This window comes from Peromyscus maniculatus, chromosome 9 (genome assembly GCF_049852395.1).
Source record: "Peromyscus maniculatus bairdii isolate BWxNUB_F1_BW_parent chromosome 9, HU_Pman_BW_mat_3.1, whole genome shotgun sequence".
NCBI lineage: Eukaryota > Metazoa > Chordata > Mammalia > Rodentia > Cricetidae > Peromyscus > Peromyscus maniculatus.
Window position 1 is genome coordinate 112495057 of NC_134860.1, and position 18293 is coordinate 112513349.

At 40.0% G+C, this 18293-nt stretch overlaps 1 protein-coding gene across 3 annotated transcripts in view; it reads left to right on the forward strand.

Moving 5' to 3' along the window:
• Nucleotides 1-18293, forward strand: part of Gpc5 (glypican 5) — a 1351527-nt gene that overhangs the window by 25920 nt on the left and 1307314 nt on the right. For all 3 annotated transcript variants that reach the window (XM_076545553.1, XM_042285375.2, XM_042285376.2), the window contains exon 2: nucleotides 7493-7654. In XM_076545553.1, the coding sequence (XP_076401668.1) occupies nucleotides 7493-7654 (162 nt within the window). The remainder of the gene's footprint in view (nucleotides 1-7492; nucleotides 7655-18293) is intronic.

The following is an 18293-nucleotide window of genomic DNA, read 5'->3' on the forward strand; positions in this document are numbered from 1 at the left end:
CGGTGAGAGAAGCTGGAATTGGGGAGCAGTTGGAGGACAGTGAAGAAAGTTAGTGCAGTGGAAACTTGCTGGAACCTGTGAGAGTGACCCTATCAAGGATCCCTAGTAATAGAGGATATGGAGGAGCCTGAACCAGCCATCTTCTGCAACCTGGCAAGACTTCCAGTGGTGGGACTGGACTGAGTTGTTGTCCGAGGGGGTCCTGTGGAGATCCCTAAACAACTCAGCTGATGCTAGGACAGAGTGTCACTGTCCAAGAACTTACAGCAGGGCCCCATTGCCGAGGACAACATCCTCATAGAGCATTGAATTTAGAGAGGTCGAGCTGGTGCTCGCAAGGAGCCTTACTCCTACATCCTAGTCTCTTTGGCAAGGGTTGGTATCCTGCAGGCTACCAAAGAGGAACCAGGATACCAACCCAGCCATAAAACCCTCCACCTACATTCTGTCCTGCCTGCAAGATATTCTGGGGCAATAGTGGCTCAGAATTTGTGGGAGTGGCAAGCCAATATTGATTTAACTTGAGGTACACACCTTTAATCCCAGCACTCGGGAGGCAGAGGCAGGTGGATCTCTGTGAGTTCGAGGCCAGCCTGGTCTACAGAGTGAGTTCCAGGACAGGCTCCAAAGCTACACAGAGAAGCCCTGTCTCAAAAAACCGAGAGAGAGAGAGAGAGAGAGAGAGAGAGAGAGAGAGAGAGAGAGAGATTAAGTTGGATCCCATCAGGTCCTTCCCCTCAGAGCTTGGGGAACCCCACGGAAGAGGGGGAGGAAAGACTGTAGGAGTCAGAGGGGATGGAGGACACCAGGAAAACATGACCCACTGAATCAACTAAGCTGGACTCACAGGAGCTCACAGAGACTGAAGCTGAGATCACACAGGCTGCATGCGTCTGCACCAAGTCCTCCCTCTGTGTATATGTTATGGTTGTTAGCTTGGTGTTCTTGTGTGACTCCCAACAATGGGAGAGGGTGTATCTCTGCTCTTTGCCTCCCCTTAAGACCCTTTTCTTCCTGTTGGGTTGCCTTATCCAGCCTCAATATGAGGGCTTTTGCCATGTTCCATTTTATCTTTTTGTTCTGTTTGGCTGCTGTCTTTGGGAGGTCTGCTTTTTTTCTGAAGAGGAAATGGAGGGGGAGTGGATCTGAAGAGTGTGTGTGTGTGTGTGTGTTTGTGTGTGTTAGGAGGAGTAGAGGGAGGGGAAACTGTGATTGGGATGTATTTTATGAGAGAAGACTCTATTTTCAAGGCATTTGATTTTATGAAAACCATGCTTTTTGTAAAAACCTATTTTCTAATGTTTGGGCACTAGATAACTTCTGGAAGTCTTCTGTCATCAACTGAGTATGGCTCTGCAAAAGTCATGTTAAAGCTCTAGCCCCAAAGTAGCTGTGTTTGGAGCTCTTGATTTTGAGGAGGCCATGAAGGTCACAGGGCAGGGCCCGTCCATCTGACTGCTTCCCACCATGCGAAGACAGAGACTTTGGAAGTGTGCATGACTAATAGGTACAGGAAGCTGATGCCATCTGTTTGCCAGGGAGAGACCAGCTCTGTTGGCAACTGGCTCTTGGATTTCTTCTCAGGAACTGTGAGACAAGTCATTTCTATCTGTTAACTCACAGGCTATTATCTTATTTACTTTCTGCCCCAAAGTGAGGACAAACCATTTCTTTATCTTTTTAAAGATTTGTTTTAGCTTGCTTATTTATTTATTTATTTATTTATTTATTTATTTATTTATTTATTTATGTATTTATTTATTTATTTATTTATTTATTTATTTATGGTGTGTGTGTGTGTGTGTGTGTGTGTGTGTGTGTGTGTGTGTGTATGCATGTATGTGTGTGTGTGTGCTACATGCATGGGAATTCAGAGGTCTGTGGAGGCCAGATAATGGTATCCTATCCTCTGGAGCTGGAGTTGTAGGAGACTGTGAACCTTTGACATGGGTGCTGGGAACCAGGTTCAGGTCCCCTGCAAGCACAGTGTGCATTCTTACCAGCCGAGTCATCTCTCTAGGCCTTGGGCCCTTTCTTCAAGAAACACTAATTTCTTGTTGAGATAATCTTAGTCTGTGGCCATAACCTGGGTACTGAGGAGGCCCTTCCTCCACATCAGTGGTTCTCAACCTTCCTAATGCTGCAGCCCTTTAATATAGTTCCTCGTGTGGTGACTCTCAACCATAAAATTATTTTGTTGCTACTTCATAACTGTAATTTTGTTACTGTTATGAATCATAATGCAAATATCTGATATGTGACCTCCAACAGGGTTGAAACTCACATGCTAAGAAAGGCTGCCCTATACCGAGTCACTATTTCTAGGCCTTTCTTAAGATACTAGAAATACACTTCTTTTTTTTTTTTTTTTTTTTTGGTTTTTCGAGACAGGGTTTCTCTGTGTAGCTTTGCGCCTTTCCTGGAACTCACTTGGTAGCCCAGGCTGGCCTCGAACTCACAGAGATCCGCCTGGCTCTGCCTCCCGAGTGCTGGGATTAAAGGCGTGCGCCACCACCGCCCGGCAGGAAATACACTTCTTAATGATAGAATTTGTAATGATTTTTATTTATATTTCAAATTCAAGATTACAGGGTTTTATTTAATCTTATTTTATTGCATATGGAAACATATCTTAATCCAAGAACACAGGGTGGAACTCAAAATAAAATTTGAATATTTCACAAATGCCCACTTAAGCCTGTATTAACACAGCATCCTCAGAATAACATGAGCTACATTTATATTTGTTTGTTTTCAGTACATCCAGATTGCAGTTTTGCCTCCCTCCATGCCTCCCATTTCCCCAAGACACATTTTTAAATTCTCATTGTCCCCTTAGGAATTCCACCTCCCTTTACTATTTGTTGCCACTAAATTTCAGATCTTTTCATTCTTTTTGTTTTTCACAGTTTGTGTTACTCCTTCCAGCAAGGCTTGTGTGTTACACCTCTGTGTTTCCCCAGCTGATTCTTCACAGAGACGTTCCTTGTCACCTTCATGTCTTCCCTGAGTACTGTCGCCTTGACTGTTGGGTTTTCTAATTCATGACAAACAAAAAAACAAACAACAACAACAAAAAAATGAATTCCAGAAACCGCTGATGTCAAACCTCACACACAATCATTTCTAACAAAATGGGGGAAATGGAGAACATCCTACAGAGACCACGCTGCAGAAAGGGCACCCCAAAGTCAGATCAGTGACTTAGCTACTCTGTTGCAGAACGCACTAAAAGATAATGATATACCACAGAATGTCATCTGTCATTCATTTTTGTTTGTTTGTTTAGTCCTTTTTTTGTTGTTTGAATATTTGTTTCAAGACAGACTCAAAATAGCTTTTCTAATTTTAAAGAACTTCCTTTTTTATTGTTTTTGTGTAAGATTTAAAAAATATGACTGCTTGGATCAACATGGTGGTACACGTCGGTAGTACGAGACTTGAGAGACAGAAGCAAGAGGCTCACCCTCAGGTGAGAACAGTCTAGTTTAAGTGGAGAGTTCTAAGCCAGTCTGAGCTCTGTGCTGATGCCCTATCTTAAAAGTCAAAGTTGAGAAAGAAATGAAGAAAGGAAGAAAGGGAGAAAAGGAGGAAGGGGGAAAGAAAGGGAGGAGAAAGGGAGAAACAGAGACAGGTAGGTAGCTCAATGTGGCTATTTGTTTTCTGCATGTCCTCAGTTGATTTATTCCCTTGCTTTGCTAGTTAGTCTGTCCAACATTTCGACATTGTGACACAGGAGATTACCAGCTACAAAGATCATCTTCTAGCACATTCTTAGCTTTCTGTGCCCCTGTGGTTGGTGGGCTGAACGTTGGAAAGTTGCTTGGACATCTTCCTATTTCTCCTGGCTCACTTACATTTTGAGTCTACTTCCAAAAGTTCTTCTACCAAGTTGGGGTTTGTCCTCAGAAAGAGCCCTGCCGGAGTGTGTGGGGTCAGGGCTGTTCTGCTCAGCCCTGCCTTTCCCTAAAGGGGCTCTCAGCATTGCCAAGTCGGTTGGCTGTGTTTTCCTGTATTTGTTTGCTACTTCAGGCTCTCTTCTTGTTCTGTCAGCCCCTTCCTTCACTGCCTGCTCCTCCCTCCCTCCCTCCCTCCCTTCCTCCCTCCCTTGTATACTCTAATACTGCAAAGATCGTGCTGTTGATAGTTTTTCCTTCTTGTCTGTAGTTTAAAGCTTTGGAGATGTCATATTATACAGTGTTGTTTTTTTTTTTTTTTAATTTTTAAGGAAAAATTTCTGGTTATATGTGAGGATCTAGAAATGGTGAAAAACCACACTGTTACCATCATGTCTTAGCAGAATGCCTCGTGGTGTTCCTGTTTTAACTTGATAAACAAGTACTTAAACAGGCTGGTAGCTGTGAGTGTTTTATGTTGGGAACAGACAGGAATTGACCACCTCCCCCACCCCCGCTGCCACCTTCCCCACCCCGGCTGCTCCTAGAGAAGAACCTAGAGAAATCCTGGCACCTTGGCTGATGATTCCTTCTGTGAACTGCTTACTACTTGATTTTTAATTTTCTTTTATTGTTAGCTTTCCCTGCAGAGTTTTAATTTATTGTTCGGGAACATGATACCTGCTTTTCAGCCAGGGCTGTCTTGCTATTTCAGACAGTGTTGGGATTATGCCATGTTCCTTGAAGCCAGGCTTTGATATCTGAGAAAGAAAGGGACTTCCTGTCACCTGTGGCGCATGTCAGTGTTCTTTCTGGCTCTGCTTTCTCACGATGCCTGTTTTATTTACTGTCGGAGAACTTCAGTGTGGGCTTTTTATCAGCAAGCATCATAAGGTGATCTTTGTATTTACACTGTGAACAGGTACCGTCTGGTCTTTTCCCTGAAGATTTTATTTACTTTAGAATCTTGTCTTTCTTTGGACGGACATAAGAAGAAAGGGAAGGTTCTTTTTAAATCATCTCTTTTTCACCTGCATTGGTACCCAACTTATGTCATTTAAACATACCTTGTAGGTGATAGTGATTAAAATGTATGCAATTAAAAATAAGGTGACTTTTGAATTGTGGTATCATAGGTCATACTGGCTTGAAATTTAGTCTTGTGCTCCCATTATAAAATTTCAAGAATGTAAATGAGAACTTCAGCCAGTACAAACCCTCATTAACAAGGGAATGAGCATCTATGGAAATGGAATGGCTATGTTGACTGTGAGCTCTGAGTGTAGCGGATTCTCTTCTACATCTTCAGAACAGCAGTGGGAACAATTTGTAGTATCTTTCTAATTGTAGTTTCCATCATTTAAAATTGGGCAGAGAGGCAAATGACTGCTCTACAACTACATTTCAGACTGGTTGATTTTGAATAAATCTCGTTTGGTAGTTCCTGATCTTAAATTTATTATCTTGAAGCTTTCCAAACAGATGCCTCCTTTCTAAGTAATGGGAAGAAATGGCCAGTTATATTCATAAACAAACTGATTATAGGTTTAAGACTTGCTTTTCCTCTTGGTAGAATAATGGTGGCGATTATGATTTGAGAGTCAGCTTGTCTATTTCCACACTTCAGCTCTACCATTTTGTAGTCTATTGGTGTGTGACACTGGACAACTGTGTACTTTTCTCCTCCCTCCCTCCCTCCCTCCCTCCCTCCCTCCCTCCCTCCCTCCCTCCCTCTCTCGCTTCCTTCCTTCTTTCCTTCCTTCCTTTTCTGAGATAAGGCTTCACTATGTATTCCAGGTTAACCTAGAGCATCCTATGTAACCCAGGCTGACTTTGCATTTTCATTCCTCTCTCTACCTCCTGAGACAGGTGTGTACTACCCTACCCAACTAATATAAAAAAAAATTTTTTTTGAGGTGCTGGACATTGAATCAGGGCCCTACACATAACAGGCAAACACTCTATCATTGTGCAACATCTTCCTCTTCACACAATGAAGTTTGAAGCATCTTTCAAACTGTATTTCTTTGTACATGAAATGTGGCAGTAATGGTATATACATCATAAAGTTGATGTAAGGATTAAAGGATTAAATATGTCTATGTTATTGACTGTTTTTGATATACTGGACATGTCCTCAGTGACTGGAATAATTGACAAGTGGGAAATGGTCCACTTGGGGATTTTCAGAATTAGTGGGAGAACTAATTAATTAGGTATCACATCAAAGAACATACAATCTTAGCATGATAATTGTAGTGGAGAGATACATGTCCCCTTGTAGATATATGCTATAAGGACTTGAGCTTGTCAGAGGCTGTGAGAAAGAGAAGGGTTGGCTTCTAGTTTCAGAGGCTAATCGGTTATTAAGGTGGGTGCATGGCAGCATGCAGACAGGTGCTGGAGCAGTAGCCGAGAGCTCCATCATGATCCACAGGCAGAGAAAATGAGAGTGACACACTTTTTCCAACAAGGCCACCCCTTCCGATCCTTTTAATTCTTTCAAATAGTGCTACTACCTGGTGCCACTACCTAGTGACCAAGCATTCAAATATATGAGCCTATAGGGGCCATTCTTATTCAAACCACACAGAGGGTGTGTTGTTCAGGGTGTCTTTGCAGGCCAAGCATGGGAATGTGAGCTAGAGACCAGTGTTGCATTCTGGAGTCATGTTTGTAATAATCTACTGTTGTTATTTTGAAGTCCTTCTTAGTTATTCTTACACTAAATAGGTTTATGTGCTTCAATACTTGTTGTTTCTTTTTTCTATTTATTATTGTGCTTTTCTGAATGCTAATCCCCTGATTCCTCCATTTAGGAATAAACCTGAGAAGAGAGCTTTGTTTTCTTTCAATCAATTTTACTATTTGAAATAGAATTTGCTTTTGTATAACTTTAGGTAAGATAAATGAAAGAATGCCAACTTATTACCTACTGTGATGTTTATAAATATTTTATGTTTCTCAGCTTTGTAAAATGCTCAAATATTGTCATTTGTTGTTTAACTTCAGCAAACAAAAGCCAATATTGTTAGAGTTGTTGGTATCCCATGTTGGCAGAAAGAATAGTGTGACTTTTCATGTTTTGGCTTTTTTCAAAAATCAACTTTACTCTGAATGTGGAGGAAGGGCTTGAAAGGGAGCTTTACATTGGCACAGTGCATATGTGTGTATGTGTGTGCATGTGAACATATTTTATTTTTGTTCAATTCAGTAATAATATTAGTTAGCTCAGAGCTAAATGTGGTTGTTCTGAACACTGTCAAACAGAAAAACTGTGAGTAGGCAATTCACACAAACTTTCAGTGAACATTACATAAAACCCAGGTAGCCTAAACTATCAACTCTTTGCTCAAATATCTAGTGCAAAGAGGAATACCTTTATGGAACAATATGGTGTGAACCTTTAGGCATCCCAAGGATGCCTGGACTCAGTGTAGGATGATAGGTATATTTTCTGATAGCAAATGCACCTGAGACTCAATTTCCCACACTATACACAAACCTTTTGCATGCAGGATTGGTCATAATGTTTGCCATGCTATGTTTCTTAAATGGACCGATAGTCATTGTACAAAATGCCATTTGTTTTTTAGGACCTGATCTTCAGGTTTGTGTATCCCAAAACCCCACATGTTGTACCAGGAAGATGGAGGAGAGATACCAGATCGCAGCTCGGCAAGATTTGCAGCAGGTGCTTCAGACATCCAGCTCAACATTAAAGTTGCTAATATCTCGAAATGCAGCTGCTTTTCAAGGTAGATGGATTTGAGTTCTGGCACTAATGAACAGCCCTATTATGCCATTTACTTGTGATAGCAATATTGGTAAACTTGGCTAGGCTTATTTCTTTGTAATTGTGTCTCATTCTGGTATAAAATAAAGTTTGTTTTTCTATTCATTATAAATTATGTATGGAGCCTTCCTGAGCACATATTAAAGATGAACAAGAGAAACTGTTGTGTTATTGAAATAATCCATTGGAATGTATATCTTTATAGAGAGAGTTCTTCTAGTTTTCCATGATATTCACCCATCATTTTACCTCAGTGGAAACATGTATTTACAGATCCTGTGGGAAAAAGAGGTAACATAAAACCTCATTGATTTTTATCTGGATAATCATAGATTTATTTTTAAAGATATGAATTGAAGAAATACTTATTTTGAATCCTTTCCTGGCAACCCCACTTGGTTTTCATAAGAACACAGGTTTGATATAATAAGAGCATCCAAGACTGGTAAATAGTAAAGTAGGAGATATTAATTGATGTTTAAGGGCCAGCTAAACTCAGAATTCATCCCTAACTCAAACAGCATGTTGACACATAAAATTAATGAGATATGATTATGATTATTATGATTATAAGGCATACTGAAAGATAGATGGCCTTTTTCCAATTTTAGTCTTTTCTGTAAAATTCCTTATTACTGCAATAAAATAGTTTAATTTGTTTTCTCTCTTTTAAAGAATTAGGTATTGTCCTTATGATTAAAATAAAAAAAAGCTTACATGGCCTTTAAAACCAATTTATAACTTCTGCATAACATAGGATAGAGATTCTATTAGTCTTCTGTCTGAGAGGTATAATAATGTCAATATATGCAAATAATTTGCATGTTTATATGCATAACTAAATCACAAGGGTGACTTTTAGAATTATACTTAGTAAATAAATGCAGTAAATCAGAACAAAATTTAATTTGAGTTGAAACGTAGCTCATGATGAATTGATGATTTTTTCTTCAGAAATTATGAAATGTCAGATTCTAAGATATTGGCTCAACTATGTTTTTGAGGGGCTGTATAATATAGCTTTATTTCTGTTATGGAATTTACTTATTAGAAATTGTGGGGAACTCATTGACATGCAATTTAAATAAAGATTTGTGATCTAAACTGGCAAAATTAGGAAGCCTTAGCTGCCCAGTGGAAATGATATCATTGTTTCTCATGATAATGAGAGCATTGTGATATAATGTATTTTGTGTTGTATTTTTGTTTTGTTTTGTTTTTTTGAGACAAGGTTTCTCTGTGTAGTTTTGGTGCCTGTCTTGGAGCTCCATCTGTAGACCAGGCTGGCCTTGAACTTACAGAGATTCTCCTGGCTCTGCTTCCTGAGTGCTGAGATTAAAGGCATGCACCACCACCTTTCAGCCCGAGAATATTTTTTTTTTTTAAGTGAACAGGCAGGAAGTAGAAAAGTCCAAGTTAAAGAGGGAGTTTCAGGTTGTCAGTCAAATGCTTGAGAAGGTAAGGCCAAAGTTGGGAAGAAATCTTAAAACGTTTATTTGAGAATGTCAATGAAAAGGTTTGCGTGAGGAGTATTACTTATGAATTCTCATTTTTTAATGTTTATCCTTAAAGTTTATCCTTTCCAGAACAGGTGGCCAGAGAAGGTCATGATAAATGCAGCCCTCTCTTAGTCAGTGGCATTAACTGCAGACAAGGGCATGGTTTCATCAATTGCTGTCACATGGGCACTTAGTGTTGGAATCTTTTTTTTTCTTTCAAAGGTACTTTAGCAGACTTTCATTAATAACATATTTCTAAATAAATCATAAAGACCAAAAGATTTTGAAATCTGCAATTAAGATGTGTTGAACTACTTAAAATCTTTGTTGATATTGCTAAAGGCTGGGTGATGACCACCCCAGTAGCAAAATGGATATTAAGGTCTGGGATCATCACTCCCTGTCCAGTGTCATTTAGTGTCTCTAGTCTTTTGTTATTTTCTGTTCAATAAGTTGCAGGTGCTGCGATTAACAGATGAACCTTGGCTTTTAAAATTAATTATAAACATAACAGTGTATAGGCATTATGAAAATTATTTGCCATAATCAACTCTCAGAAGCCCCCATTGCTTATGTGAAGTTTCTCTCAGAATCATGAAAAGACAATATAGAAGCAATTTGTCCAGAGGATTTCGTTGCAAAGAAAACTTTCAAGGATACCAGCCCTAAATTAAATGCACAGAAGAGTTAACTTGGGGCATAATTTCAACCTTAAATATATATGCCCAAAATAAGATGAAAGATCACTTTTGTTGCATCATAACCAAGCAGGCCATTTTGTCAATAAGTAATTGATAAATTAAATCTTTATTTGAAACAATCCATTACATTACATCCAATTCATTGAGAAGCAATCTGCTTGACAGAAATAAGTTTATGTCTCCTGAAAGTGGATTTGCTAATTTCATCATTACATTTTATTTTTTAAATGTTTAAGGTCTTCTTTTTATTTTTTCCTTTTATTGAAAATAGCTCTTTTCTTCATATAATATATATGGTTTTCTCTTCCTCTACTCCTCCCCGTTTCTTTCCGCCTTCCCTCCCACCCAGCCTCACCCCTTTTCTTTCTCTCCATAGAAAGCAGATTTCTAATGTCTAATAATAAAATAAAATACAATAAAGCAAAATAAAATAAAGTAGGATAAAAAGTAACACATTGGAATTGAACAAACAAAATTAAGGAGAAGAGCCCAAGAGAAGGCACAAGAGACAGAGACCCACTGTTGGCACCCTCAGGAATCCCATAGAAACACTAAACTAGAAGCCATAATATATATACACAAAAGGACTTGTTAGAAAGAGAAAAAAATACACAAATAAAATAATATAATTTTTAAAGGAAGAGCTCTGACATGACATTATGAGACAAGTAACCTCCAAAGGTGTTTTTGAGATCATTTACTGTTGACCATCCACTGTTGGGCATACAGCCTACCCTTAAGGGTAGTTTATCCAGTAAATCTTCCTTGGAGGAAACTAAACTTTCATCTGCAAGTGGTTATCTATTAGAGATTGCTTCTGGGGAAGGAATGGGGCGTGTGTCCACTCTTGCTTTCAGCTCTAGGATCCATCTGATGTAGACCAGTGCAGACTCTGTGCATGCTGTTTCAATCTCTGTGATTTCTATGTGTGTAGATTTTGACGATTTAGAGGTCCTTGTTCTTCTGGTGTCCTCCATCCCTTCTGGCTCTTAATAGTCTTTCGGGCTCTTCTTCTGTAGAGTTCTCTGAGCCCTGAGGGGAGGGATTTGATAGAGACATCCTATTTAGGACTGAGTGTTCCAATGTCTCTCACTCTTTGCATATATCTGATGTGGGTCTCCATATTTGTTCTCATATGCTGCAGGAGGAAGCTTCTCTGATGATGACTGAGCAAGGCACTGATCGATGAGGATAGTAGAATGTCATCAGGAGTCATTTTGTTGTTCCCTTTTTTTTTGTTTTTTTAGAATAATAGTATTGGTTTTATCCTAGGTTCCTGGTCTCACGTTCTTGGTCACTCAAGTAGGGTTGGGTATGGGTTTCATCTTGGGGAGTGGGCCTTAAGGAAAATCAGATATTGGTTGTTTATTCTCACAAGCTTTGTGCCCCTATTGCACTAGCATATCTTGTAGGCAGGACACTACTGTAGATCGAAGGGTTTGTGGATGGAATGTTTCATTTACAGTTCTTTTTAAAAGTTCTTATTTAATTTGAGAATTTCATTCATGGGCTTAGCATCTAGATTACTCCCATCCATCCCTCTCTATTCTCCAATATCTCTCAAATTCCCCATCTCTGTCCCACATTCAAGAAATCTTTAATTATTATTGTTTATATATATTTACATATATATATAGTGAATTATTTCCCCCAGACATTTTAAAATGTCAGATTTCAAAGTAATAGATTAAGAATATATGTATGTATGTACGTACATACATATATACATATATATTCCCTCATCCACATTGGCATGTCAGTTGGTGTTGCCATTGTGCCAGTCTTGTTGAAAGTTCGCAGGTGTACTTCACCTGTCATGTTTAGGGAGCACCACCTAGCAACAGGTCCCCTGACTCCTGTAATTTTGTCTTTTCTTCCACGTTTTCCCCTGAACTTCAGGTTCAGAATTACAGTGCACTTGTATTAACCGGGACCGGGCACCCTATGGCCGCTTATTCGTTTCATTCTGACCAGTTGTGGACCTCTGTAATAGTTTTTATCTGTTGCAAAAAGAAGCTTCTTTGAGGGGTGAGGTCTTCCCTTAACTGTGGATATAAGGCTGAGTATTTAGAACATAGAAATTAATTTGCTTTAAGAAAATGACAATAGTCGGTTGTCCTGCTTAGCCATGGTTAGTTAGCTGTTTACAGTACTAAACATGGATTCCCTCTCACTGAGTGCCTTGAGTTCAAATAGATAGTTACTGGTTACCTCTGAGATAAAAAGGCTACTACTGCACCACTGGGGGAATCTTACCACTCTGCTCATTGTTGTGGTTCATAGTTTTTACTCTGGGTACAACTGCCTATTCTCCCTCTCCCCTGGAAATGTACATAGCACCTCCTGATACTCTGAGAATCAGCCCTTAGTGAGGAGGCTTCCAGGTCAATTCCTGTTCCATTCCCCCAAGTCTTGTGTCTGAAGAATGTGGTGTCTCCAGCAATAGGGCTCTACCTTCAAGTTCTGGAGGAAAACTGAGGGCCATAGTAATAATTCATATTGCTTTGGGAGCTTCTTATGTGACCCTAACCAACAACTGAAGGAGCTTTCCCATGCCTGGAGCTAGGATTTTGTTAGTCAGTTCATAGCTCTTTTGGGTAGCATCATCATCCTGTGTGGTGTAACTACATATATGGATGTGCGCGCGCGTGTGCGCGCGCGCGCGCGTACACACACACACACACACACACACACACACACACACACACTTTTTCTTTCCCTCCCATGCTTCCTCCCTCACCCCTTTCTTCCCCTCTCTCTTCTCCCTTCCTTCCTTCTTTCCTTCCTTCCTTTTTTGTTTTTTCTTTTGATATAGTTTTTACTGTGTCATTCTGGTGAGTTTGGAACCTACTGTTACTATGTAGACCAAGCTGGCCTCAAACTCACGAGATCCTCCTGCTTCTACCTCCTGAGTGTGGATTTAAAGACATGCGTCAAATCATTGGTACTCTATAAGTATTTTTAAGTAAGCTTCTAAAGTAATATGTTTCTCCACGGCCTTTTAAGAACATTCTTAGCATGACTTATGCCTCTTTTCTCCCTCTCTCCCTGTAGTGCCCTTCCTCCCAGGTAAACCTCCCATTTTCCCTCTTACCCCTTCCTAGCCCCTGCGTTACCCTCCCTCTGCCACAGTCCCTTCACACTTTCCTGGCTGCTTTGGTTATTTCAGGTTATAAATTCAAATCATTTTTATATTTTTATACAGTAGAATTACATTGTATAAATGTGCCACATTTTAATTATCCATTCATCAGCTGAAGGACATTTTGGGTGTTTCTATTTCCTAGATATTGTGAATAAAGCAGCAATGAACATGGCTGGACCAGTCATCTGTGGAGTAAGATGTTGAGTCCTTTGGGCACAATCCCTAGGGTCATGTAGTAGATCTGTTTTTAGCTTTTGGAAAATTCTCCACACTTCCCTCCACGGTTTCTCCACCAGTTTACAACCCCTACCCATGGTGAATGAAGACCCCCCCCCCTTCCCCGCATTCTGGCAGCATTTGTTGTCAGTTGTTTTCTTGGGCTTGGCCGTTCTGATTGGGATAAGATGCTATCTCAAAGCAGTTTTAATTTTTCGTTTTCCTAATTGCCAAAGATGTTGAATATTTTTAAAGATATTTCTTAGTCATTTTAATTCTTTCTTTTGGGAATGCACTGGTAACATATGTAGCCAATTTATAAATTGCATCATATGCTTTGTTGCTTCTTTATGTTTTGAGTTCTTTGTATATTCTGGCTATTAATGCTCTCTCAGAGTTTATTTTTGTACATGTTGAAACACATGGGTCTAATTTCCTTCTTCTACATTTGGAAATCCACTTTTCCCAGTGCCGTTTGTTGAAGGTTCTGTCTTTGTCAAATATCCGACAGCAGTAGTTACATGGACTTGTATTTTCTCAGAGATTTTGGTGTGTTGTGATTTTGTTTTTGTTTAGTTTCTGGAATATTTTAGCTTCTTCTTTGACACATTCTTTGTTCAGTAATGTGTTCTTTAACCCCCATAAGTTGTATAATTACTATAGACTCTTTGGCTGTTGATTTTACACCTTATTACATTGTAGTCAGAAAGGATTCACAGAGTTATTTCAATTTTTCTTTTTGTGTTGAGCTTTCCTTTGTATCCCAGAAGGTGATCCCTCTTGAAGGCTCTTCAGGGGCTGTGGAGTAGAATGTATGCTTTGTTGTTTGAGCACAGTAGATATCGGTTAAGTCCATTCGATGTATAAAATCATTTAATTCTGTTTTTTCTTGTTAATTTTTTCTTTTGGTCCAGATTATCTGTCTATTGGAAAGTAGAGTGTTGAAATCAGTTACTAAAATGGGATTAATCTGTGTTTTGAAGTCCAGTAGTACATTTTTTATGATTTGGGGTGTGCCAGAGTTGGATGTATAGAGGCTTAAGATTGCAATGCCATCTTAGCTAATGGTTTCTTTGATCAGAAGGAAGTATCCTGATCTCTCTCTCCTGATTAGTTTTAGTTTGAAGTCTTTCTTAGTCTGATATTAGGATGGTGACATCCTGGTTCCCTTTTCTTGGAATACATTTTTTTTTTTTTTATCATTTTACTCTAAGTGGGTGAGTATTTTGAAGGTACCAGTTTTTTAAAATTATTTTGTCAACAAAATAATAAATTAAATTATTAAAGTCAACAAAACGATGGATTTTAAGTTTTTAAAATTTACTTATTTTCTGTGTATGGGTGTTTTGCCTGCATATATGTTTGTGTAGTACCTGTATGCCTTATGTCTGTGGAAGCCAGAAAAGGGTGTTGGATTCTCTGGAACTGGAGTTGAAGACAGTTGTGAGCTGCCATTTGGATTCTGGGAATTGAACTCAGGTCCTCTGGAAGAGCAGCAAGTGCTCTTAACTGCTGAGCCACCTCTCTAGCCTCTGGATTTTGTTTCTTAATCTGGTCAGCTAACCTGTGTCTTTTAAGTGGGATATTGAGGCCATTAGTATTTAATAGCATCATTGAATGGTGTGTGTTGATTACTGTTGTTATCTTGCAGTTTGTGTTCTTATTATGTGTTTCAGTATTTACAGTTTCATTTGTTTTCTATCTGTAGTCTCTTGGCTATGGTATTCCTCCTCTCAGTCTGAAGTATAGTGTCCAGTATTGTCTGTAGAATTAGTTTTACAGGCATGAAGTATTTTAGTCTCTTTACATTGTAGGAAGTGTTTTTTTCCCCTTCAACTATGCCTGATAGTTTCCCAGGATAAAGTAATCTGGGTTGGTATTTGTGGCATTTTAGAGCTTGGAATATTGCTCCAGGCTTTTCTGGTCTTTAAAGTTTCCATTAGGAAATCAGCTGTTATTCTGATGTGTTTTCCTTTATATATGACATGTGAATTTTCCCCTGGCTTCTTTCAATACCATCTCTTAGTTCTGTGTACTTAGTGCTTCAACTATAATATATTTGGGTTGGGGGAGGTTTCCACTTTGGTCTTGTCTGGTGTTCTGTGTGCAAGTATGTCTTTTCTAATTTGGGGGAGGTTCCTCAATGATCCTGTTGAAGGTCTAGTCTATGCCATTTGCCTGGGATTCCTCGCCTTCTTCTATGCCTATAATTCATAGACTTTATCTTTTCAGGGTATTGCAAAGTTTCTGCATACCCCTTTAATGTGCTTCCCCCATACCTGAAATATTTTGTTTAAGCCATCCAGTTCCTCTATTTTGAGAATTGACTTCTCTCTTCTGCTTAATCCATTCTACTGGTAAGACTTTTCTATGAGTTTTCTAATAGAATTATCTTTTCAATTCCATGTTCAATTCTGGGCTCTCTTCAATATTTCTCTCTCTTTACTGAATTCAGTTTTTATATCCCAAGTTTTCCTTGTGATTTCATTCTGCCACATTACTTGTACTTTCTTAGTGTTTGCCCAGGAGTTTTCTCCTTCCTCTTTAGGTTCGCTGAGGTGTTTGTTCATGCCTTCTTTAAACACTGGATTCTTTGACCACATTTATGGTTATTCCTGTAAATCCTGTGTCCTGAGCTTCATATAGGTAAGTCTCATCAGAAAACATTTCTATAGGCCTGGTATGTTTCTGGGGAAATGTACAGTCTTGGCCTTTCCTATCGTCTGTGGTTTTGTGATGTGACCTGGACATGTTGATTTCTCTCCTTGGTTGTGTATCAGATTTGAGAGTCCATCCTGCCTCTCTGTTCAGCAGAAGTTTGTTGTGTTTTTGTTGTTGCCCACATCTGGTTCAGTTCCATCAGGAATGAAGAAGTGGTAGGTCAGTCCTTCCAAAACTCAATGCTGAGTTTTGATTAGAGAGATGGGGTGGTGGTGGTGGTACAGATTCCAATATAGTGGAAACCAAGCAAGCGTGCAAATGTGACTTCTGGCTAAGGGTTCTGCCAAGCTTCTCTGCGAGCTACCTGAGCTACCAGTGGGAATACGAGATGGTGCAGGTGAGCTGGGAATCTGGAGCCCTCACCACTCGCCAGGATAAGGGGGTGCACATGGTGTCTGCTAGCCCTGGGGATCTTGGGTTATGCAGGCAGGCAAGGTTCTGGGGAGTCTAGAAGGCTGAGCTTGAACAGACTTCAGGACTGAAGCAATGCCTGAGTGTTAGAAAGGCAAGATCAGGAGTGATTCAGGGGCCTGTACTAGGCTAGGCCAGCACACAAGCTGGACAACTGGAATTAGGCCTTGGGGTTTGGGATGCTTTGGGCAGGTGGGGTTCTAAAGAATTCACCAGTCTGGGTTGGTGAACCAGCATCATTTATATTTGCTACTTAAAAGAGTGGTGTTGGACTGTAAAGGATATTTGACTGGTATGTAGTGGCCTTTTCCCTCATTGGTCCTGTGGGACTCAATGGAAACAAGGTTTTCAATCAGTCCTTGCCTATGACCAGCCGAGATTATCATTTGGATCTCTGGATTTAGTGTCCTCCAATCTACTGTTAGATGGAGGCTGGTGGATGACAAGGGTGAGAAGAGATGACGAGCCCATTACTAGAGGAGTCTTGGGTTTATCTTGTGTACAGTTCACGTTGGTGTTTGTCTACTTAGGTAGGCCAGAGTTGGCTTCAGGAACAGCTCTCTCTACTTTTTCAAATAAGGAGTTTACTAGAGTTCATCTCAGTTGCATTTTCTCATAACAAACAAAATACCAATCAAAAAATGCTGCTTCGAGGGTTGTGTGTGATGGCTGGAGAGGTCAGTGCTTACTGGGTCAGTCATGCTCAGAGTATTTTGTAACCCACAGGGAACAAGCTGATGTCCTCATGTCCACTCTGCACAGAGAATCGGAGCTGTCTTCAGAGAGCCCGGCACTGCCCTTGTCACAGCGCAGACAGTCACTGTGCCTCATTTGCACGGCGTCGTGCACAGTGCTCATGAATTAAGCAGCAGAGCTCTGGATGACCAGGAGTGCCTGTCCCTTTGGCCTCTGATGATGACTGTGACCACCTGCTTTAAATATACTTTGAGGATTGTGACAATCAATGTTTTATTTATGCATGTGTAGTGTGACTCATGCAACAATAGGGACGTGGACAGAATGTGTCCTGCACTGAAGAAAGCAGCTCAGTTCTCATAATTCTCACCTTCCCAGTCTCTGCTTCAGAACAGAGGTGACATTCTATTCTCCAACATAAAGCTATCAGAAATTTCAGTTAACTGATGGAAGCAGATGCAGAGATCCACAGCCAAACACCAGGCCGAGCTCCAGGAGTCCAGTTGAAGAGAGAAGAGGGATTCTATGAGTAAACGCATCAGGATCATGATGGAGAAGCTTAGAGAGACAACCAAACCAAACTAGTGGGAACTCATGAAATTTAGATCAACAGCTCTGGAGCCTCCGTGGGGCTGGACTAGGCCCTCTGCATAAGTGAGACAGTTGTGTAGCTTGATCTGTTTAAGGGGCCTCCTGGCAGTAGGATCAGATCCATCCCTGGAGCATGAGATAGCTTTTTGGAGCCCACTAACTATGGTGGGACATCTTACACAGCCTTGATGCAGGGTGGGGGGGCAGGGGTGGCTAGCACCTGCCTCAACTGAATGTACCATGCTCTGCTGACTCCCCGTGGGGACCTTATCTTCTTGTAGGAGGGAATGGGGGGTGAGCTGGGACAGAAGGCTGGAGGGGCAGGAGGAGGAGAAAAGAGGGCATTTGTGACTGGTATGTAAAATGAATAAAAAATTTCTTAATTAAAAAAAAAGAATAAAACTCAGTGATATTTTAATTGAAGGACATAAGAAATTTGTGTTCCACATAAATTGGGGTGATAAGACTAAGAAATGAAATCTTTCCTTCCTAGTACACTGTTCCCTATTTCCTTTCCATTCAAATACACTTTAATATTTTTTAAATAAACCTAAGTAGATGCTTGTCCATATGGTAGAAGTTCCCAATGTCATAGTATGGCATTAAAATGAACATTATTGC